We start from the raw sequence: 23,755 nt of genomic DNA, 5'->3' as shown, positions 1-23,755 counted from the left end.
TTGCCCACCCCTTACCCCCTGCCTCGGGCAACCACCAATTCCTTTGTATCTGTGAGTTTGTTCGTTTGTTTAGATTCTCCAGATACGTGAGATTATACAGTATTTTTTCTTTCTCTGCTTGCCATAATGCCTTCAGGGTCCATCCATGTTGTCACAAAAGAATAGTATCCTTTTTTTTTTAATGACCAAATCATATTCCACCGTGTATGTAATTGCTAGATCATATGGTAGTTCTATTTTTAGTTTTTTGAGGAACCAACGTACTATTTTCCATAGGGGCTGTACTCATAGATTGCTGGTGGGCATGAAATTAATAGAACCACTTTAGAAAACTGGCAGTGTTTATTAAAGCTGTGACTCACTCCGAGTATATACTCAAGAGAAATGAGTACATATATCCACCAAAAACATGATAAGAAATGTTCATAGAAACTTTATTCATAATAGCCTCAAAATTGAAACAATTCTGATTTTCGTTACGAGAATAGATAAGATGTGTATTTATAAAATGGATGACAACATAACAATGGAAAAGAACTGCCATAAAATAACATGGCTTAGTCATATGGACAGCATATTGAACAACAAAAAACTTCAGAGACTGAAGAGTATATACTGTATGATTCTTTAATTCGGGTAGATTGGTAGATAGAGTTCTAAATTACCTGTAAACATAAATATATACTTCTGGTAATTAAGGACAGAAGAATGGTTCCTTTGCCAGGGTAGAGGGGAGGAGGCACGAGGCAACCTTTTGGGGTGCTTGAGGATAGAAGCGATGGGAAGCATGAGAAAGAATGCCCAAAGCAGTGTTATTTCCCAACTGGAAATAACCCAGATGACCTTCAGTGGTGGACCAGGTAGATACATTAAACTATGTGATATTCGTAAGTGCAGGACAATATGTGGCAATGAACTGTTCCTATAAGCAAGAACACAAATACATCTCAACAATCTTGAGTGAAAAGGCCATTTGTAAAAGAATTTAAAAAAGACTATGATTCTGTTAATATGAAGTTGAAAAATCAGGAAAACTATGCTCTAGCTTTGGAAGTAAATTAGTTGGTTGCCATTTCAGAGGACAGAAGGGGTTAGAGATTGAAAGGGGGAGGGGGAGGGGCGCTTCTGGTATGGCAGTGCTCTTAACCCGTGAAGTAAGAGATCAGCATTTGCTTTTTGCTGTTACAGTTTGCTTTACATTTACGTTCTATGCATTTTTCTATAAGCCTAATATACTTCAATAAAAGAGTTACAAAACAAATACCAGAAAAATCTGTTGCTGCTAAATGAGTTGCCACATTTATATGTATTTTTCTATAAAAAACAAAATCTCTTTATAAAAATGAAAAAGTAATTACCTTTGTTTATATACCACTTTTGCATTATACCCTGATTTTTCCATATTAGAAAATTTTCTCTTTGTAAAGCTTAAATTTTTTCTTTTTAATATTTAGAAAGGCATACTTTCAAACTGAGATGCATCCATAATCTGTCTTAGCTTTCTGATCCTTTATTGCTTTGGCTAACAATTTATCAGTTGTAAGCATGCTTTTAATTTTAAATTTTTGGTTCTTTTCTAAAACACATATCTTTTGGGAAAATAAAGAGCTTGTGATTCCTTACCAGGTGACATGTAAGCTCATAGTAAAATTTGACTCCTTCCTTTTTTAGATATTTTATTTGCAGCAATTTAGTTATTGATACCCGTTTTCTGATTTGGCATTTGTAACAGTTCTGTTTGTCACAATGAGGATATGAGGTACATCTGTGGCTTATTATCTTTGTAATTTTTCAGTAAGTATCATATCTACTAATCTTTCCTTCTAATATTCACTGAAAATACTTATCTCTAAGTAAAATTTCTTTTGTTGAGTAAAATATTCTCTCTATATTTTGTTCAAAGAGATTTTGTATTAATGTACTTGCTCATCTTGTTTTTTGTTTTTTTTTTTCTAGAGAAAATCTCTTCATGAAAACAAATTGAAGAGACTACAGGAGAAAGTAGAAGTCTTAGAGGCAAAGAGAGAAGAATTAGAAACAGAAAATCAGGTGTTAAATAGGTAATTATTTGTATAAATACATATCCCATGTAGTGACTTTGACATTATAGAACTTTGAAACCTAGTGTAATGCACTTTGTTTTCTTTTAAAATGTACTTTTTCTCTGTAATGCACTTGTTTTCTTTTACATTTAAAAGAATTCTTAAACTGTTTGTTGTACTCCTAATTCATTATCCTTGTTATTTTTTTTCTGGCTGAATGTTCCTTTAAACCAAAAGGTCTTTAGCACATGCCAGGCATTTGTGTTATGGTTGGGACTGATAGGAAAGGCCACTGGCTTGGGTAGCCGGGAGTGGTGTGCGTTCTTGCTACAGAAACAAGAGAGTTGTAGCATTGCATAGTTCAAAAATGTGTCTGGAATTTTGAGTCAAGATTTTTTGATTTCTTATTGTAGAAAAATATTATTGATTTCTTGTTGTAGAAGAATATTGGCCCAAAGCTTCTGGTTTTTCACTTACATACAAACATAGCTAATAATCTGCATGATGAGCATGTTTGAGCAGAGATGATTTGCCATATTAACTTAGTGGTAGTGGCATTGTATGACCTATTTGATTCAAGTTAATAAAACTTTTCAAATTTAGCTAATTTCAGTGGTAGCCTTTAGCACAAGACAGTGTCAGACTTTTCTGTAATCGAAATTGCCTACAATATCAAGCAGTGATGTTTTATAATGTGCACCTGTCTTCCTTGGGTATAATTATTACCAAAATCTGAAAGTTGTTTTTTTTTTTTTTTTAGAACACCTGAATTTCATAGACTGTGGAATTCATGCCTTTTTCTTTTTTCTTTTTCTTTTTTTAAGAGAGAGCAGGAGAGTGGTGGGGGAGAGCAGAGGGAGAGAGAGAATCTTAAGCAGATGGGGCTCAGTCTCACAACCCTGAGATCATGACCTGAGTCAAAATCAAGAGTCAGATGCTTGACTGAGCCATGCGGGGGTCCCAAATTCATGCCAGCTTTATAATACTCTGTTCCAAAGTAAGAAGCCACCAAATTTATTATAAAACAAAATTCCGTTTACTCCCTCTTCTATAACCATTAATTTTGAAATATTATCAATTCAAGATTGGGCAGATATGGCACTGATCATCTAGAACCTTGAGTGCTTTGAAAACTGTATTTAAGTAGTGATGTGCTTGATGGTCAGGAAATTCATTTCCAAAAAGGTGATGGGATGAAAAGGCCGGAAAAGTTAGCTTTTTTATCCCAAATCCTTTTTCCCTAAAGTTGGTGGGTAGCTTTACTTTTGTCATTAGTTACATTTCTTTTTTTTTTTTTTTTAAAGATTTTATTTATTTATTTGACAGAGATAGAGACAGCCAGCGAGAGGGGGAACACAAGCAGGGGGTGGGAGAGGAAGAAGCAGGCTCATAGCAGAGGAGCCCAATGTGGGGCTCGATCCCATAACGCTGGGATCACGCCCTGAGCCGAAGGCAGATGCTCAACCACTGTGCCACCCAGGCGCCCCAGTTACATTTCTTTTTTAAGAATTATTTGAGAGAGACAGAGCGTGAGCATGTGTGTGTGTGCACGTGGGTGGGGGGGAGTGGGAGAGAGAAACTCTAGCAGGCTTCTGCTCAGCGCAGAGTCCCATGTGGGACTTGATCTCATGACCCTGAGATTATGACCTGAGCCGAAACCAAGTGTTGGCTTAACTGTGCCACCCAGGCGCTCCCATTACCTACATTTTTAATAATTAGGTTGAACAACATGTAATTCCCTGTATTGGACCCTATTTTACCTATAAAAATGACAATTTCATAAGATTCAGCCTAGGAATCTACTTGATTCCTTTATAAAAATAAGGCACTGTTTTGGTTTAAGGAGGCTTTAGCTTCAGGATTCATGGGTTGGTGGAGTGGAGTGGAAATGAAAGTAAAAGTATCAAAAGATTTTTAATCTTTGATTAATTGGCAAATAAAACTTTAAAATGAGTTGATAGTTGGGCTGCTTGGGTGGCTCAGTTGGTTAAGCATCCAGCTCTTGGTTTCAGCCCAGGTCATGATCTCAGGGTCATGAGATCGAGCCCCTGAGTTGTGCTTACCAACTTAGCAGGGAGTCTGCTTCTCTCTCCCTCTCCCCCTCCCTTCATACATGCACACCCATGTGCACGCTCTCCCTCCCTCTCTCTCTCACAAATAAATCTTTTTAAAAGACAGACTTGATTTAATTTATTTGAGAGAGAGTGCGGGGGAGCACGAGCAGGGGAAGGGGCAGAGGGAAAAGCAAACACTGAGCAGGGAGCCGTTGGGATTATGACCTGAGCCAAAAGCAGACATTTACAGACCGAGCCACCCAGGTGCCCCTAAAATACATAAATCTTTAAAAAAAAAAAAAATCAGTTGAAAGCTTGCAGTGCTAACCGTAGTACATATGATTAAGACGTCATATTTCTGTTTATCTTTCTAGAGTTTTATGTATATATCCAGATAAATCTTACAATTTTGAAGTCCATTTTCTTCCAATTTGAAATTCTGTGAATCATACTGTTCTTCAATAGAGTATAACTATTAAAGAACAGAAACACTTTTTTTCTTTTTAAGACAAAATGTTCCATTTGAAGAATATACAAGGCTTCAAAAAAGACTAAAGGACATACAGAGAAGACATAATGAATTTCGAAGTTTAATTTTGGTTCCTAACATACCTCCAACAGCATCTATCAACCCTGTTAGCTTTCAGTCATCAGCCATGGTTCCAGGCACGGACCTATCCTTTCCTCCTCATATGCAGGTATGAGCATTTATGTTGAAAAAAAAAAGGGCACCAATATTTCTGTAAGTTATTACCTGTTTAAATTCAGAGTTAAAAACTCAGATCTTTCTTTACCATAGAAATTTGCCGGTAGAAGCAAAGTGGATTTGCGTCTATTCTGTCCCTTAGTGATGGTGCTAGGAGTGAAATCTCCTGGGCAGCTAAAAAGAAGAAACTTGATTGATGAGTCTTTGAGTAACCTAGAGTTTACAGTTCACTCGATTAGTAACTACTGAGCATTTACTAATGCTCTGCACTATGCATTTTCCATACAGTATTTAATCCAAATGGCAAATACTTTGAGGGAAGGTGTTATTCCAATTTACAGATGAGGAAACTGAGTCAGAGGTGAAGTGACTTGCCTAAAGTCATAGCTACTAAGTGACAGAATTGAGTGTCAAACCTAAATCTGTCTGATTCCAAATCTTGGGCTCGTTCTATATCAGGTCCCTGAGATATTGAAGGAATCAGATTGATGGGATTATTTTCAAAAGATGAACTGTAATAAGTAGTTACATTTTATGTTATAAGCACCAAAGATTTTAGTCACTGTATTGAATCTCAGACCAAGTGCTTTGTTTATAATAAACTGCTATTAAACTCCAGCCTTGTTAGAACATTGGCATGTATGTACATCTGGGCCCTGCATTACTATTTTCTAATTCACTTCCTGGTGAGTTTTATACCTAGATAGACGTACAGACTCTGGGATTTGCTGAAGGCTAGTGCCTGAGGCAGGAGAGAAGTGGGGACTAGTTAGTAGTCTGGCCCGCACTGCTGTCTTCTCAGACTGCTAAAATGGTCGTCCTTTTCATGCCAGACGTTGCAGGCCTCAGTGAAAAAGCCATTCAGGCTGGTGCCTAACAGTTATTTTTCCAGCCATTTTTCTGAGCTTTTTATTTTTTTTTTCTTTTTCTGTGCTTTTAAGGAGGAACAGCATCAAAGGGAACTCTCTCTACTTCGCAAAAGACTAGAAGAACTAGAAACAACACAAAGGAAACAACTAGAGGAACTTGGATCTCCTGGGGAATGATGTTGTTGGAGAAAAGGCAGATCAAAAGGGATGAAATCAGTGTGACTCAAAAAAGCTTGAAGTTTTAACATATGTGGCATTTAGATATTGTATTACCGTTTGCCAGAGCATTTGAATTTGCCTCAAGAAAAGGTACTGGCTGCGTGCATCAGTGTCTGGATTTTAGGATTATACTAATGACAAGTGAAGCATTAAAACAGCCCCAGAGATATTTAGAATATTTATTGACAACCCTTTGACAATGTTTAAAAAAAAAAAGAATGAATTATAGGGAATCAAGTTTTTAAATTAATTTCATTTTGAAATTTTTTGGCATTTTGCCTGAATTACGCCCATGTTGAATTCCTTCTGCCTCTTTGAGATGCTTGGCAGTAACAGGGTCAGTAAACATTTTCCGGTTTACTATATACAAGAGTTCTAAACCTCTAGTTGTTGAAAAAAAGATGACAATTTAAAAGTTAGCATTAAAAAACAAAACTTGAAGATACCTAAATATTATAAAATGCTACCGTTCTAAAAGCTGTGTGCACATAATTAAAGAGCTTAATAAATATTTTTCTATATCGTCTTGTGTTTAATTTTATTTTGACCCTACAGTGTGTATTTGGCAATGTAGAAGATCTCATTGATTGTTATTTTCTATTATAATTCAAAGCCACAGAGTACAAATGATTAAACCCTGTGACCATATAAGACAAGGGCCATTTGTTATAAAACGTGAACCCCGTGGGGTTCCTTATAAATATTTTTGGTATTTAATGTTGCCTCCCACTGTTTTGGATCTAACCAAATTATTATAAATGTTTTATTTCTGTGTATCCCTAACCTCTTTTAAAGGAATTCTGCTGGAATAACTTCACATCAAAAAGGCAAAGCTCAAGTCGGCCAAAGTAAGTGTAATGTTCATGATCCCGAAGTCTTCAGGATCAAAAGTCCAGGTAGATAGTGGAGGCCAGGGGTGTAACTGAACGGTCCTTAGCATCATTTAGAAGAAACGGAATATTACAGAGTTGCTCATTCACATACGTGCTGGCACCTAGGTAATTTCTGTGGAGCTGCTTAGAATAAAACATCATCTATTATAACTAGAACATTTAAGGAAAAAGAAAAGACAAACAGTCCACATTTACATCAAAATGTTTATTTTTGGATATAGACATTTAAAACATTCATCTCCAAGTACAGCTTCAATCAGGTATACAATAAGAAATAGACTTTAAATCCCTAATACGGAAAAGGTAACAGAATTAATTTTTAAATGCTGCTGTAGACACTAGTGTTAGAAAAAAAAGTTTATAAATGAATTGTTTGCACCAAAACAATAGGCAAAGAAACTTGAAAATAGAAATTGTTTGCCATTTGTTTCTCTGGTTGCTGTTTAATATAGACCCAGTGACTGATTGATTGTCTTCAGCACACATCTAATTTGGCCATTTACTGCATTTGGCTAATGTGATCCAAAATGTGATCTAGATAGTGCTTTTCACTGGAGGATTGACAAACACGCTACATACATTAGTGAATCTTCATACCACCTCAGTGAGGTAGGTTAGAAATATACAGAAATTGAGGCACAAAGAGGTAAGTGACTTGCCCAAAGTTCCCAGCAGCATCGTCCCTGGAAGAGGAGGTAAGGCTCCACATGGGACTCATGTGCCAGAGAGCTGGACAGGGACACCCTCACGTAGCATTTACTGAATACTTAGATAAAGCTGTAGCTGATCCTTTTCTTAGCATTTCTGTACCCTAAAGAAGGGGAAGTCTTTTGGGCAACTCTCCTACCCTTGGCTCTCAACTGTCCTCCTATTATTCTCTTATGAATGCCTTCACATCAAGACTGTAGCAGCCTTAGATGGGGACCAGACCTCTCACCTTTATACTTGCAAGTAACCTATTTGGTAGTATTTTTGAGGTGTGTCCATTGGACAGACAATGGTCAAAAGTGACGGGATTGGGAGGGTGCCTATCAGGGTAATAACTGCTTATTTGATCATTTTGTTGAGGTATCACCTCTTACGCTTTGCCAGATACTGAGGAGCAAAAAGAATTTCATTTTTGAAGACAAATTCACATTTAAATCCTGATAACCCATACAGTGTTGGTAAAAGAAAGATTTTAAGGAATATATGATCAGTGTTTTATTTGCTACTTGAAAAAATGTCTTTCCTTAATCTGGGATTTGGAGCACCAAGGGTAAAAAGGTGCCACATGGAAAGTTGAGAGTTGCCAATTACGTTTTTTACTTTTAATAGAAGGAAAACACAGTGGTATTAAAATTGGTCATGAGCAGCAAAAATTCAGGAATAAAAAATCAATAAAAAGACTACAGTATAACTGGATAGGGAATTCTTTAAAAAGAAAGGCATGAATAAAATGAGTATTTTGAATTCTTTCTCTTGTGAGGAATACTTTCAAAAAGTACATAGTAAGACTAAGATACCAAGTTGTATACTAATATTTTTCAGGCCTTGGGCCTCATATATATTCATATATAATACTCCAGTGTGAACAGCAATTTCATGAAATGTAAAATGTATTTTTTTTTTTAATCAATCACACACAAGTATTTATAACCACAGGGTTCACCAGAAGTCTAAAGCAAGGAGACACCAAGTATAGAAATGTAGGATTAGGGGAGGGAGTTACTCTTCTACAGATAGTTTTGATCAAAGTTTTTAGACAGAAATAAACTAATGATTTGGTTTTTTTTTTACAATAGCCAACATGTCCACTATCAAATACATTTAGTATGAAAAAATGAAAAGAACACTCATTGGGACCAAGTGGGTAAAATACCATTGCATTTAAATAAAGCCTCCTCCCTCTCCTTGCTTTAGAGCTCCTTCGTGAGATGGAGGTGAGTTGATGGAGTGCAGTTGGCGACCACTGAAAAACACGAGCCCTTTCAACAATGTTGCAACACTGTCAGTTTTTGGTTTAAAAACACACACACTCACAAATGCTAAGAAGTGTACACACTACCAAATTCTGCGGTCAGCTTTTCCAAGAACTACCGGGGAAAGTTTCAATGCTGCAAATCCTCGAGGTTGCCCTAACACTCCCACCTTGTTTCCAAATGACTCATTTCACATTTTCTTGCGATCACTGGCAGTGTCCCTTTTCTACAGAGGTGCAGTGTAGTCACAAGTGCTACATAACTGTAGTTTTCAAACGAAACCACTGCTGTCATTGTGCTTAAGTGGAGACTAGTTAACAACACTGACACTTGCTTACTGGCCCTGTAATTCTCTGTAAACAAGGAGGCTGTTTGCAACAACCACTTCAACTCTATTTACAGAAAGGTTCCCACGGTATATGCACAGGCACATGGTGGGTATGCTTTCTAAAAGCTGTGCATGTGCCTTGGTCTCTAAAAGACAGTGCTCAGAGTGGAACCTATGTGCAAACTTTAAAAATTAACGACACAGAGTAGCTCAAGCAGCCATTTTGCTCCCAAGTCGTCTGAAGAATTTTGCCAGATTAAGCCAGTCCCCAGAGTGCTTACATCCACTTGCATTTCTTCTTTTCATCAAATAAGACTTTTACATGCAAGAGTTGTTTCTGAGCTTCTTCCAGCCCTCGTTCTCTTTCTAGTTTATTTAGAATCTGTTGACAATTAGAACAGTTATTTTAGATATTGTGGTTTTAGCATTACAATTCTGGGGTTTTTTTTTTTTGCATTCCTGATGCCATGAGTGGTAAAATCTGTATGAAACAGATGCCAACATTTTCTTCAATCATTTACATACTCACTTTGCAACTTGTTTTGCTAAGTCATTATCACAGGATCAACAACACTTTGGCTTAAAATAGAAGCTAGCAAGAAATACCAACTATTTGCTTACAAATATGGGGCCAGACTTCCAAGGCCCTGTTTTATGCATTATGTCACAGCCATTCCAAGCGCAGCAAGCATTCTGGGCAGCCAACATGCAGGCAAGGATTTCTTCTTAAATGCAGCAGGCAGGGGCGTCCTGGTCAGAGTTGAATATTTCCCTCCCCTCCCCTCCCTTACCCTCCCCAATGCTTCCCTTCTAACCCCTGGCCCCTGGAAAGAGGGATGCTTATCATGTTTAAGGAACTCATTGCCTCTACCCTACCTTAGCGCATCACTTCATCTTCAAGTAGCAAATGGAATTGGTGAGCTATTCTCACCATTGACATGGATAGCCTGTCCCAGCATGACTGAGTGGGGGGGAATCAGGGAAGGGGGAATTAACATATATTTGGAAACAGCGCATCTGATGACTGTGTCTGTGTGAATTCCCAAAGAAAAAAATCCAGATTAAGGAGAATTAATCATAAAGGAGAATGGTTTATTGAAATAGTTGATTAAGTTAGAAATATGTTATACTTTCATAGACCTATCGAGTACAGAATCTAGGCAATTTAACAAGCTTAGCTTTCATTTTAGCACATTACAATCAAGCATAAGCTGGCCCTATTTAATAGGACCACTACTTACTTATCAAAGTTATCCTGAGTCAGTGTGGCTACAGACCCCGTTAACTCAAATGTAAATTCAGGCTGGTTCAAAGGTGGGCAGCATGATAAAACTAGAAGAGGGGCAGCCACATGCAGGGTCTGGCTTGGCGCCAGGATCCCCCATCTCAGACAGGCTTCCTGGCTTCCCTTTCTGGCCATTAGGGATGCCAGAGCTGTCCTGAGACCTATAGAACGCTTTACAACCAAATCCTGGGGGCTGATTCATATCCATTTTTTAAAATGTTATTTAAAATCTTACCTCATCAAAATATTTTACGATGTATTTGTAGATTTCTGTCAAGGCCACTTCTTCATTAAATTCATTTTCATGTTTCTTAAAGAAAGAGAGTTGTTGAGATTCTGAAATGGCTTTTTAAAAAAGTAACCAAATATTATCTTATTTCTGTTTTTTTTTTTTTTTAACAAGAGGGAGAGAGTGGGAGCAGGGAGGGAGAGAGAGACTCTTAAGTAGGCTCCACACCCAGCACAGAGCCCGATCCCAGGACCCTGAGATCACGACCTGAGCCAAAATCAAGAGTCGAAAGCTGAACCAACGGAGCCACCCAGGCGCCCCTCTTATTTCTACTTTCTAACAATACCTTTGATTCCTGAGTTAAGAATTCTTCCATTTCCGAAGATGACAATGGAGGCAAATCCCTGATTGCTTTGTAATATGATTTTACTTCCTCTTTGTAGGTTGGGATATCCTTGGCATAGAGAAGTTTATTAGTTGGTGCTTCCTGAAAAAAAGAGCAGCCACGGCCAACAGTAAAAAACCAAGGGGAATTTATAACAGTACCAGTGTAGTTGAACCTTCACCATTATTATCTCCTAGTAACAAAGCTTTTTCATGCCATGGGCCTTCATAAATGTTGACTGAATGACTGACTGCTATCCAGATAGTTCTGGTGAGTCACTGTTCTTTTCAGGCGGATTAAATGCTAATATATTCTGCCTTCCTCTCATAAAAGAACTAAAATTATTATTTTTACATGATTTTGAGTTACTGTAACAATGGAACTTATTTCAATCATAGTTCATTACTAATGGTTGTAAAAAGCCTGAATTAAAACATTTGCTCTCATCCTCACCCACCAGTGAATTTTGGCATTTATGAAAGACTTGATTGTAGGTCTGTTTGAGCCCTTTATATAACCATGAAAGTGGTAAGTAATTGGTGGTGGTGGATTTTTCTGCTTGTCCCTTTTATTAGATTATAAAGATCTTCTACTGTTCTTAAGGAAGTACATGGTGATTAGTATTGGGGGCTTTGATGTCTGATTTTGCAAAAGTTCCCTGTCAGCTTGAATGTCTTTACATAATAGTGATAATATTAAAAATTAAGATTTTATTTTTAAAAGTTATTTTTCACAAAATTTTTGAAATTCCTACTCAGGGAAGATGGGTGAGTTAATGGTAGGGCTAATGTCCCAGTACATTTTTCAGTGTACTGAGGGCACGAATAGCCATATCAGTGGCTGCATCATTCTGAAGGATGACGACACTGAGATATTACTGAGATTCTTTGCACTTGTCAAGTCTAAGTAGAACCCACAAATCATGTGATCATGCATTCAATAAAATTTATTTAGCTTGGCGCTGGGGCAGACATTGAATGTAAAAAGGTAAAGAAGACCAGCACCTGCCTTTAAGAAGCTTATAATTTAGTTCGGAAGACAAACTTAAACACAGTGGTTACCATGATATCAATAATTAGTATAGGGTGTAAAGAAAAGCACCGTGGAGTTGGACAAATCAGGGATCCTAACAACTTTGTGGGATTTTAACCAAGACTTGTATAACCTCTCAGAATATCAATTTCCTCATCTATAAAATGAGGGTAATAATAACTACCTTCTGTGGTTCTTGTGATGATTAAGTGAAATATACCAAGAACATAGTAATGAGTTAAGAGTCATTTTTACTGTGAATAAAGAAACATTTTAGTGTCTTTCAGTGTGTTTCGTCACATTGGTCAAATGAAGAACGGGTGTGGGCAGTGCATCAGGAAAGTTCACAGAATAGCTATACTTTGATCATAGTCTCCTACAGTTTCTGGTACATATTAGGAAGTTGTGTTTGTGGAGTGAATGAATGAATAAGAATTTTACTAGACAGAGGGGTTACGAGACAGGAAAGAGATAAGAAAACAAGTTCTTGGTAAGTTTGGGAAAAGTAAAAGCTGTAGCATAGAAGGTATATGGAGTTTGCCAGAAAAGAGACTTGACACCCCATCAGGAAGGGCCACGTGGCACTGTGAAGATTTTACCTGGTAGGTAATGGAAAGTATTTACAATTTTTAAGCAGGAGACGAACAAGATCAGATTTTTGTTTTAGAATGACAACCTGAGACAGGAAAAGGTATGGGATGAGACAGGAGGGCCCAGGAGACCAGTTCTGAGGCAGTTATCCTGGAGGAGAGGGGATAAGATAGAATGAGAAACAAACAAAAAAAAGGCATTTTGGAGATGGCAATGAGTAGTAACCAATTAGGGGACGGAGGAAGAAGAAGGAGTCAAAGATAATGCGAACTATTTTACCTTGAGGGACAAGGTGATGCTAGGAACACAAAAGTAAAGACAGGTTTGTTTTGCAGAAACCGTGGTGAAAGTATAGATTTAGACTAGGAGGCTGAGGCACGTATGAAACATCAACCACATTTCATTCTAGGCACTCTCTCCTTACACCAAAGGGACAGTGCTCAGCATTAAAAGATTTTCTAAAATCCATTAGGTACAGGTATCGCTTAGTTTAATACATTTTGGAGTGCTTGAATAAGACCAAAACATCCCTTTCAAAGTTTGCTCTGTATTTTTATATTTCTTTGATTTCCTGGGGCTTTTGCTCAGCAAAGAAAGCCAAAAGAAAAACAATTCAATGTTTTGACTATGAATTGACAAACTGGGGATGATAGAAATCTCAGGCAAGATTTTCTTCCCCATGGACAATTCGTTATATTCAAATAGACTCTTAGGTGTACAGCTGACCCTTGAACAACACGGTTTTGAACTATGTAGGTCTGTTGTTACTCTTTGTGGAGTTTTTTTTGATGCAGTACAGTACTGTAAATACCTTTTCTCGATGTTTTCTCTAGCTTTATTGTAAAAATACAGTATATAATACATGTAACATGTACAAAATCGACTGTTTATATTAGCAGTAAAGCTAAGTCTGGGGGAAGCCAAAAGTTACAGGGTAATTTTCAACCACATGAAGGACTGGTGCCCATCATCCCCCATTATTCAAGGGTTATCTGTATTTAGATGGGATTAATTTAGCGAGGCAAATTTCAGTAGTTTCAAAGTTTAGTAGTGTCTGTAGAATGTTTTTGTAGGAAACAAAATTTACACTTTGTGGTAAAGTTATTCACAGGCAGAGTTCTGCAGTAGGATGGGGAGAATAATCTTTTTTTTCCCAAACTAGATGAAAAATAAATGAGACAGCTTTTAAAGAAAAGCAAATTTTCAGTGACTACCTATGCTATTTCTTTTTAGCTGCTGTGGTTTATGGTTTGGATGTTAACAAAAAAGAATGCTTCAGACTCACAGGAGTACATACAAGAAATACTAAAGCTAGGCCTTACCTTCCCGAGTTGCTGCTCTGTGAGAGAAAATGCGTCCATGAATGCCTGGGCAATCACAGATAAACAGCCGTCTATGTGTGGTGTCTTCTTAATGTCAAAGACAAACTGAGGGTTCTTCAGGATGTTGACCCAGAAGCGAAGAGGAAGGCTGTTCCAAAGAGAAATCTCTTTTCAGATACAGCCCTTCGTAGGAGGCGAATGCTCTGTTTATCACAGTTTGTAAATGAGTGTTTTTGCCCTTGTTATTGAAGTATGCAAGTCTACTTTGCCAAATATACCAAGTGACAGATGGCAGCATCACTCAGAACAAGAAAGGGTTAAATGACAAGGGCCACTGAAAGGGAGGACTAGAACCTGAGAAGGGCGGAAGTGGCCACTGACAAAAGGAGAATTTTCTCCGGATAGTTCTAGATTGTATTAGATGATAGTTCCACAGGAAAACATTTCATCCTGTCTCCAGAACTTAACCTCTTCTCACCCCAAGTGCCACACCCTGGCCTAAGGCACTTTTACCTCTCACCTGGGTTATTAGCCCCTGTGTCCCCACAGTTAATTCTCCCACAACTACCAGCAATCTTAACACAGAGTCAGATCATGTCTGCCCTCTGTCCAAAACCCCCGTGCTCTCCCTGCCCCTGGGGATAAAGCCCCTGCCTGATCTGGGCCCAGGCCCTCATCTGCTACTCTTCACCTTATGCCTTCTAACTCCACCACTGGCCTCTTCACTGTTCATGCATTCAAGGCAGCCCGGTGCCTCAGGACTTTGGCTTTTGTTGCCCATCTTCCAGAAACTGTCTTCAACTAGATAGTCTCATGGTTTATGCCCTCACCTCTTTTAAGACCTGACTTGAATATCATCTCTGTGATGCCTCCTCTGACCACTCTGCCCTATTACTCTCTATCCTTTTTCCCACCTTGTCTGCTGTATTAACCTTCTAATATACTATAATTTACCTATTTATGGTCTCTTCTACCCATTAGAATGCAAGCTCTGTGAGAACATGGATTTTTGTCTATTCAGTTCATTGCTATATTTCCAGCACCTAACAGTGCTTGGCACATAGTAGGTACTCAAATATTTGAATATGAACCTGAGAATCAGAGTCCTTCCTTTATTATCTCCTTCTCAACTCTGGCCTAGGAAACTACCTCCATCATAAGGCTGTTGGGTGTCTCCATAGCTCTACTGTCCTGACTACTACCCCTGCTCAGATGCCACAAACTTCCCAGTGAAATGGGTGCTTGCAGCACCCAAGCTTGGTGTGGGAGTAGCAGGACCGGGGAATCAGAGGCTAGAACAGTGAGCCAGTGTTAGACAGTTGGGACAGACCTGGATTAAATGGGAGAAGATGAGATCTAGAGCTCTGGAACTTCAGCTTTTAGTATTCATTTAAAATGGTCCGCCCACCCTTAGTTCTCGGGAGGGCTTGAGATTGCACTGAAAACTATTACACCTTAACGCCGAGTCTTACTCACAGCTCATGCATGAAGTATTTCAAGTAGAGGTAATGAGCAACGTTTCCTTACTGAGAAGAAACTGAGAATAGATCTGGATGCCTTGCCTCAGCTTAAGGTAGTATGTTAGAAAACAAAACACAGTCCTTTGGTGAATTCTCATGGTATCTAAGTATTACACTTGATCAAATAAAAACAAATGTCCATGCAGAATCAGAGTATAGACAGATAGCTTGGTAACTGCAAAGTGGTTAAATATTCTCTAATGGGAAATTATATAATAAAACCACATAATACCCATTTCTCATCTTTTGCTGGTCAAGCTAAATTTAACATTCCTTATAAGGTCTTTTTCACACATGAAAGATAATAAAGTTTGTTTATTTTATCCTAAAGAATAGGATCTCAGCATAGGAAGGGGTTTGTTTCTTGTTTAAAAATAGTAGCAGAGGAAGAATCCGCTCTGACATGATAGCTTACCAAGTCAAAAGATTCTGATCTAAGGATGATGAGTCCTACTGTGACTATCCATGCCCTCCTTTCAGTTAAGATTCTGTCCCAGATTCTTGAAAATAGTCAGTAATCACCGACTGTTTGTTCCCACCTGTTTGTTTTCCAAATATGCACGACATCAGGATCTGTGATTTTTTTGTTTTCAGCCTGGGCATCCAAAAAGTCAAAAAAGTATTTTATAGCAAATGGCGCTCTGCTGTTAGGTAAACTCCAAATGCTTCTAAAAAGTTTCTCAAGCACAGAATGAATTGCCACCTGAAAGATAGAGAACATCAGACCTGGGAGATTAAAAAAAAAAAAAAGAGTAGCAGTTTTGAATACAATAGAAAATGAAATCCCTGTTCAGAGAAAATGATGTACAAAACAGAAAAAACAACCTGAAGAGAAAATATGTCAAATTATCAAATGAGGCCAACACGGGCAGTATGGGACAAGAGCCCTGAAAATCCATGCCCAGGTTTACATTTGGTTCATCAGCTTCTTGCTGCTAACATTGTTTAGTCAACAGAGAGGCTATCTTAGAAAAATCTCCAGCAGTTGAAATGTCAGTTGTAGGGCTGTATACATAAACCAAGAAACCACGGATGTTTAGCTTTTATTAGGTATGTTCAGCCTGAAAAAACTCAACGTTGCTCAGTTCCCAGAATTTTTTCATTGCCTGTATTTCCATTATAGGTTTTTATTATGTACCTTCCAAAGCATTTGAGTATTTTACAAAAGCCAAATAGGCAGAGCTCTGTGGGACAGATGAGAAAATCAGGAGGCTCTGGCTGTCCTGTACCCACTAAACAAATCTGAGCGCTAAGCATACCCTCTGCTATAATCTGAAGAAGCCCATCAGGAGACCAGGGCCAGGTGTAGATAATAGTGTTGATATTGCTAGTCCTTGGGGGGGGGCGGGGGGAGGATCACCACAGACTTCTGTTAATCCCACTACAAGCCAGAAAAAGTAATATTCGCTTCTGATTGGTACTCCATCGGCTTTTACATCTGACACTTTTACAGATGAACAGCATTCTTGAAAAAAAAAAAAAGATTTACTAAGTTTATAGTCACCTGACCCCGCCCTTCATTTACTTGCAATTCATAAAGGGAGTTTTATTGCTCATCTAATAATAACAAGTAAACAAAAAGGAATAATTGTGCCATCAACCTAAAAAATAACGATAGTGAAATGGTGGGTAAAGGGACTGGGAACAATATTAAATCCCTGATTGAAGATACAACAGTCAAAATTTGTAAAGTGCTGTTATCTTCGTGGTTTATAAAAAAGAAGAGGGTAGGAAGTGTTTACAATTTAAACTTTCATTTTGCTTTGCTAGAAGGCACAAGGGATTTGTAACATTTTCACACTTCAGTGGAAATTAAGTCAAACACATCATACACCCCAAGGTAGCCGTAAAAGCAGTCCCAGAACAGTAAGTGTACCTTGGTCGACAGCAGCTTTGTCAGATACATTTCTTTTACTTTGAACTTGTGCTTCCCTCGATGTCTTTTTCCTTGCACATCTTGGAATGCTTCCGAATCTGGTAAAATCTAACGGGAAGACAGGAGAAGCGTTACCCAAGGAGACCGTTCATGCTACGGAAGGCATCCAATTCAGGGGCAAGCATAAGAAAGACCGAACTCACCAAATGGCAGTGGTCTTCTGAGTATTCCACATCTGAATGGCAGAGAAAGGGAGAGAAAACAGTCTATTAAAAAAACAACCACGGGCTAATTGGCCTTCTCATCAAATGCCCCATTTGTGCTATAAACAGAAGAGGTTACTAGAGCTCTTGCACTTGAGCTCTTCATAGCTACTTTTTTTTTTCTCACTCTGCTGCATCTTAAGATCTTAACCTGAAAACAGAATGGGCCAGGGCCTAGAGTAGGAAGCAGGTTCCCAACAGGCTGAACGGTCCCTTGCTGGGGGTGGGGTAGGAGAGGTTCAAGCCTTATTCATTAATAAATGTACCTGGAGCACCTGAGTGCCAGGGGCTCCTAGGCAAAAGGCAGTGATTAAGACAGACCTAGTTCCCCCGATGGAGTTTACATCCTAGCCGATGAGACACTTTCTATGACTGACTATACAATTAGTTATTTAACTATAATTGTCATGAGGCTTATGAAGAAGTTTAGGCTAAGAAAGTAACTAACGAGGACCCACCCTACTACGCCGGGAGGTTTCTCAGAGGAAGGGATGTTGGAGCTGAGCCTAAGTGAACGACTGGAGTTAGCCAGGCAAATGGAGGAGACTGTAAGGCGCAAGGAGCCAACCCCTCCTGGGATCTGAAAGAAGGGCAATGAGTGGCACAGAATGAGGACAATCCTGAAAGAAATGTGGCAGTAGAGGGGAGCGGTAAATGGGAAAAGAGGGATTAAGGCGCTAGGTTTTTTGTATTGAAGATGAAGGAGATGAGAACACCTTGAAACACTAAGGGGAAAACTGCAGTAGGTGGGAGGTATAGAAAGTTTAGGTAAGGGGCGCCTGGGTGGCACAGCGGTTGGGCGTCTGCCTTCGGCTCAGGGCGTGATCCCGGCGTTGTGGGATCGAGCCCCCACATCAGGCTCCTCTGCTGTGAGCCTGCTTCTTCCTCTCCCACTCCCCCTGCTTGTGTTCCCTCTCTCGCTGGCTGTCTCTATCTCTGTCAAATAAATAAATAAAATCTTTAAAAAANAAAAAAAAAAAAAAAGAAAGTTTAGGTAAGAGAAGATGATCTGTGGTGTAAGAATGTGTGGAAGGTTGGAAAGGGTGGGACTGAAGGCACAGGTGAGAGACTGGCCTTGGACGGGAGGAAGCACAGGGGAGTGCCAGGAATGCCAGCAGAGGCATGGAGGAAGAAATGGGCAGACGCAGGTGGGGTGGGAGGTTTGGTGCTGGATGTTGAGGGATTCCTGTTTTCTCTGAGAGGTACAGGATCAAAGCTGCTGATAGAGCTGTGTGGGTCAGAGCTCTGAGGAGAGAAGGTAGAATTTTGGAGAACACAGAGTGAGTTACACTGTGTGAGAAATACAGTGGTGGAGGTGGCATTGAGGCTCCTGGTCATGTTGGGCTCCATGAATTTATAGTGACTCCAACTGTACTTTCCTCCAGTGGCTGCCTCAGTATAGGTTCAGAAAAGGCCAGTGGCTGGGTTCCTCCGGGGCTGGGGTTGTGACTGAGAGGATGGTGAAAGGGGACAGGGGCAGGAGGGCTGACGGGGTTAGCAGGGGAATGATCAAAATGATGGCTCTCAGCTGCATTGGGCAGGGAAGAAGCAGAGGCCCTGACGGCCCTGAGGCCCCAGGAAGAGATCCAAAGGCGAGATCCCCAAGTAGCAAGCACTGCAAAAGGCCCAATCTCTGAAGCTTAAAATACAGAGCTCTTCCACTTTTTATAACCCAAGGACACGAACTCCCAATGCAAGAATGACAGTCACCCTCTGCAAGATGACTTCTCTCACTATAGCCAGATGTAATGATGGACTGTGGGGGTCCCCACAAGGGTGTCCTACAGGCTACCGAATTATCCTTTCTATTTAATTGAAGTCCCTGCATTCCCTGTTTGCGATGATGAGGTCTTGGGACCTACCAGGCTGCTCTTAGTATCGAATTCAGGCATCAGGAAGCCTCCCTCCAGTTATGTGTGTGTGAAAAGTCCTGCTGGTGAGGCCCAGAACCTTTCTAAGAGCTGAGGACTGATTGATGGTCTTGGCTGGGGTATAATTTCTCTGGAGACAAACCTGGACCAGGATCTAGGGATTTTCTCAAGGCACCATCACAATGTTTTCCTGTCCTGAGGCTATCAGGGAGGTGGTAGAGAGTTTAGAGACTAGCTTATAGACTTTCCCATAAAAGCTCCTCATTTAGTTTGCCTCGCTTACTTTCTGGGAATTTTGCAGATGCTATAAAAGGAGATTTGGATTTCTAAGTGGATTATCTTGTTTGTTCAGCACTTGCAGGGCTGTGTGATTATCTACAAGCTTCCCTCTCAGTTGGCCAGAGGGGTCTCCTCTATTAGCCCCCATCCTACTGAGGGGTTGGGACGAGCGAGGAAGGCTGAGATTCTGTCCTGAGTTCAGGGCTGTCAAGAGGCAGCAACTTCCTTAGTGCTGGGCAGTCCCGGCCAACTGCTGTTTACAGTTTCCTGTCCTCCTCCTTGCAAGGCTCACATTCTTAGGAACAGAAACAGATCAAAATGGCTTTTCTCCAATTTCAGAGAATTACGTAGCAACAACTCAATCTCACCTTTGTGACAATACATCTGAGAGAGGCAAAAAGCGGTACTTTATAAAGGTGGGTGAGAACAAAAAGGTTAACATTCTATTGGTTACCTGAAGGAAAATTTGCTATCTTCTTAAAGACCTTTATAGTGGATCCATTTGATATCTGAAAGCAAAGATAAAAAATATATGAGTTTTCAAAATTTAATGTATTTCTCAACTTCATCCAGGAATTAGATAGCTGGATGGATCTTACATCCTCTCACTTATTAAATATTTATCAAGAATTTCTATATTCCGGCACTGTGCTGGAGGCTACAGCTATAATGATGACCAAGACACTCTCTGCCCTCAAGGAGCTCACAGTCTTGTGAAGGAGACGGACAAGGCAGTGAGGTGTAGTGAGGCTGGGAGGGGAGCCAAGAAACTGTAGGGCCAATGGGAGGTGGGCCCACCCTGGAGGAGGGGAAGACGAAGCTGTGCCAGATGTACCCCAGCCTCTCAGAGGTCAGGAGTCTTGGGCCACTAATATATTAAGAAATGCTGAAACAAGTGTTCAAAAACTGTGTCATTAGAGCAGGTGTCTTACCCTATGACACAACAATTTCACATCTAGGTATATACCCCACAGAAGGAAGTACATATCCTGATAGTGAACTATTTGTAATTGCCCTATATTGGAAACAACCAAATATCATCAATGAATAAATAATTTGGGGTATGTCCGTACCACAAAATATAGAACAATGGAAGGGAGCAAATTATTTCTACACACTACATGGGTAAACCTCACAATGATAATGTTGAGCAAAGGAAGCCACACAAAGGAATGTATACTGTGTGATTCCATTCACATCAAGCCAAAAAAAAAAAAAAAACCCAAACGATCACAGAAACAGTCGAACTACGATGTTAGATGTTTGCAGAAGAGAGAGGGGTTAGTGATTGGGAGGGGCCGGGAGAGGGCTTCTGAAGTACCCATAATGTCCTATTTCTTGACCTGAGTGGTATTTACAGGACAGGCTCACTTTGATCATTCCTCCGGTGGTACACTTATGATTTGTTCTCTTTTCTGCAGGTATATATTTTTTAAAAGGAGCTTTAGAAATCATAAAAATTGCATATACTTTTAAATAAAAACTTTAACATTTAAGTATAACTTACAGGAAAGCACTTAACGTTCGCTAATATTAAGTGTGCAGCTCCTTGAATGTTCATTTAAATACATACCTGTGTAAAACCACTACCCACACCAAGATGTAAAATATTTCAAGGTCCCAAGAAGTACCCCCATTATCCCTTCCCAGTAAGTAACCTCTGTATTCTCAGCCAGAGGTAATCACTAGTCGGACCTCCCTCTGTTCTTGCACTTCATATAAATGGAATCATATAATACAGCTGACCCTTGAACAACATGGGGGTCGGGGGTAGTCTCCCCACGCTGCACAGTTGAAACTCCACATATAACTTTTGATTCCCCCAAAACTTAACTGCTAATAGCCTGATAGGAAGCCTTACCAAGAACAGTCAACATATATTTTGTATGTTTTGTGTATTATATACTGTATTCTTGCAATAAAGCTAGAGAAAAAATATTAATCATAAGAGAAGATACATTTATAGTACTATACTGTATTTATTGAAAAAATCTGCATGTAAGTGGACCTGCACCATTCAAACCTGCATTGTTCAAGGGTCAACTGTGTATTTATATTCTTATGTCTGGCTTCTTAGGGTCAACATAAGGTCTGTGATGTTTATCCACATTGTTGCAGCTACCAGTAGTCCTTTCTTTTAAAATTACTTTGTATTATTGCATTGTATGAATATACTACAGAAAACCTGCCATACAATAAAAAGAGAGAAGTACTGATACATGCTACAATATGAACCTCAAAAAAATTATGCTAAGTGAAAGAAGCCAGTCACAAAAGACCACATATTGTACGATCCTATTTATATAAAATGTCCAGAATAGACAGATTTATACATACAGAAAGTAGATTACTAATTGCCTAAACAGGGGTCGGAAGAATGAGGAGTGACTGCTAATGAATTCAAGGTTTCTTTTTGGGGTGATGAAAATGTTCTAAAATTAGATTGTGGTGATGATTGCACAACTATGTAAATGCACCAAAAACCATCGAATTGTGCATTTTAAAAGGTGACCTTTATGGTATATAAGGGTATCTCAATGGAGCTGCTAAAAAAAATTGCCACAGATTTTAAACGCACACATTTGACAAATAAATGCTTTTGCCACACTGACACACTATTGCAATGACGACGCACACCGTCTTTTGTCAATAAAGTCAAGAGTTCTCACTGGAGGCCTTTTGGGACTGTGGAACCCAGCGCCAAAGGCTCTCCAGTGCAGCCCTCCCCTACAACCAACGAGGAGAAGCAGCACCCTTCAGGCCAAGGGGATTAGATGCTAAGATGCGGAGGGTGGGCCTCACTGTTCTGAGGGGCTAGTCTCCAAAAATTTAAGACAAAGGGGCCTTAAGGAAGGGGCAGGTCAGGGATACACAAATCCTTGTCTTCATTCTGGGATTGTGGAGGGAGGATTATCACTGTCCTTTTGGAACACTGTCAGCTAAGTGCTTTTTCCCTCCATTCTCCAGTTCTCTGTTCTGAATTCTAATACTACTTTGGACCTAGCCTTCCCCAGTTTGGAAAAAAGTAGAAACCTAGAATTTCTGCTCTGGCTGCTGCACATTGGTTATCCGAATGTACCAACCTGCTTAGCAAGCACCAAAGGATTAAAGCCGAATCTCCTTCAGGTTGCACCCACAGAGGAAGGAACACAGAGCAGAGCCGGCCCTGCAGAGACGCCCGGAGCAGAGCTGTCCAGCCGGCGGTGCTAGTCAGCTGCTAGGCTGAGGCCAGAGGCCGCCAACCGCTGGTGTTCACCACATCTTGGAGGGAGGGAGGTACTGGGCAGGGGCTGGCTGGGCCATCAGGCCTCCGACAAGTGTCTCTGGCGTGGATTCTGAACTCCTAGTGAATTGTTCTGCTCTGCTGTTATTACCAAACATCCTCTCCTTTCCCCTTGAGCTGTTCATTGTTTTCTGGTTGATTTTTCCGTTCTCCTCCATATTTGATGCAATTAAAGTCAACACTGTGCAGGCACCCCCTTAGCAACACTCAGACACCAAGTTTATGAGAATGTTTGAACGGCGTTATAAAATTCCTGCCCATGAAGAGCTGGATATACTCTGTTTCTAAGCCAATAAATATCCTTTTATAAAAGGAAGCTGGTGATTCATTCTGGGTAATTGTCAAAGAATGAATCCCAAATGGATCCTGTCGAGTGTTGAGCCAATACGCCGCTACCGTCAGACGCTTTGCTTTGCTAAACGGGAGCACCCTTACTCTATAATCACAAACACCGCGGATGGGCCTTCCGATAAGGAGCGCTGCCAGAAGTTCAAATGTCTTTTCAAGAGCTGGCGACGATGCACCGCTGGCGCTGTGCTCTGGCACCCAGACAGCGCGGACGCCGCTCGTACCGAGATTTTACTCTGAAATTATCTCCCAAGAGCAAGTGTAAAGCATTTTATTAGTGGATGAGTTGTGTGCGTGTGTGTCTGAGCCTGCGAGTGTGAGTGTATTTCTAACTTACACAGCAGCTCTCGGGCTGGAACATTCCCCCCCACGTGACCCAGTAACGCCAGTGTAAGACAG

At 39.9% G+C, this 23,755-nt stretch overlaps 2 protein-coding genes across 2 annotated transcripts in view; one reads left to right on the top strand and one right to left on the bottom strand.

The window, feature by feature from the left end:
• CEP83 (centrosomal protein 83) overlaps positions 1-6,415 on the top strand; it is a 134,941-nt gene extending 128,526 nt beyond the window's left edge. Inside the window, exons 14-16 of the mRNA XM_002921781.4 lie at positions 1,957-2,060; positions 4,605-4,794; positions 5,744-6,415. Coding sequence (XP_002921827.2) covers positions 1,957-2,060; positions 4,605-4,794; positions 5,744-5,848 — 399 coding nt within the window. The 3' untranslated portion in view covers positions 5,849-6,415. The remainder of the gene's footprint in view (positions 1-1,956; positions 2,061-4,604; positions 4,795-5,743) is intronic.
• Positions 6,416-6,973: 558 nt separating this feature from the next.
• Positions 6,974-23,755, bottom strand: part of PLXNC1 (plexin C1) — a 142,693-nt gene continuing 125,911 nt past the window's right edge. The window contains exons 24-31 of the mRNA XM_002921782.4: positions 20,180-20,234; positions 17,516-17,547; positions 17,313-17,420; positions 15,976-16,139; positions 13,917-14,064; positions 10,933-11,073; positions 10,593-10,667; positions 6,974-9,454 (exon numbers count right to left, since the gene is read on the bottom strand). Of these exons, the coding sequence (XP_002921828.3) occupies positions 9,350-9,454; positions 10,593-10,667; positions 10,933-11,073; positions 13,917-14,064; positions 15,976-16,139; positions 17,313-17,420; positions 17,516-17,547; positions 20,180-20,234 (828 nt within the window). The 3' untranslated portion in view covers positions 6,974-9,349. The remainder of the gene's footprint in view (positions 9,455-10,592; positions 10,668-10,932; positions 11,074-13,916; positions 14,065-15,975; positions 16,140-17,312; positions 17,421-17,515; positions 17,548-20,179; positions 20,235-23,755) is intronic.

The sequence above is a fragment of the Ailuropoda melanoleuca genome, chromosome 15 (genome assembly GCF_002007445.2).
Source record: "Ailuropoda melanoleuca isolate Jingjing chromosome 15, ASM200744v2, whole genome shotgun sequence".
Lineage (NCBI taxonomy): Eukaryota > Metazoa > Chordata > Mammalia > Carnivora > Ursidae > Ailuropoda > Ailuropoda melanoleuca.
Note: the sequence above shows the minus strand (reverse complement) of the source record. Positions and strands in the feature narration are given on the sequence as shown.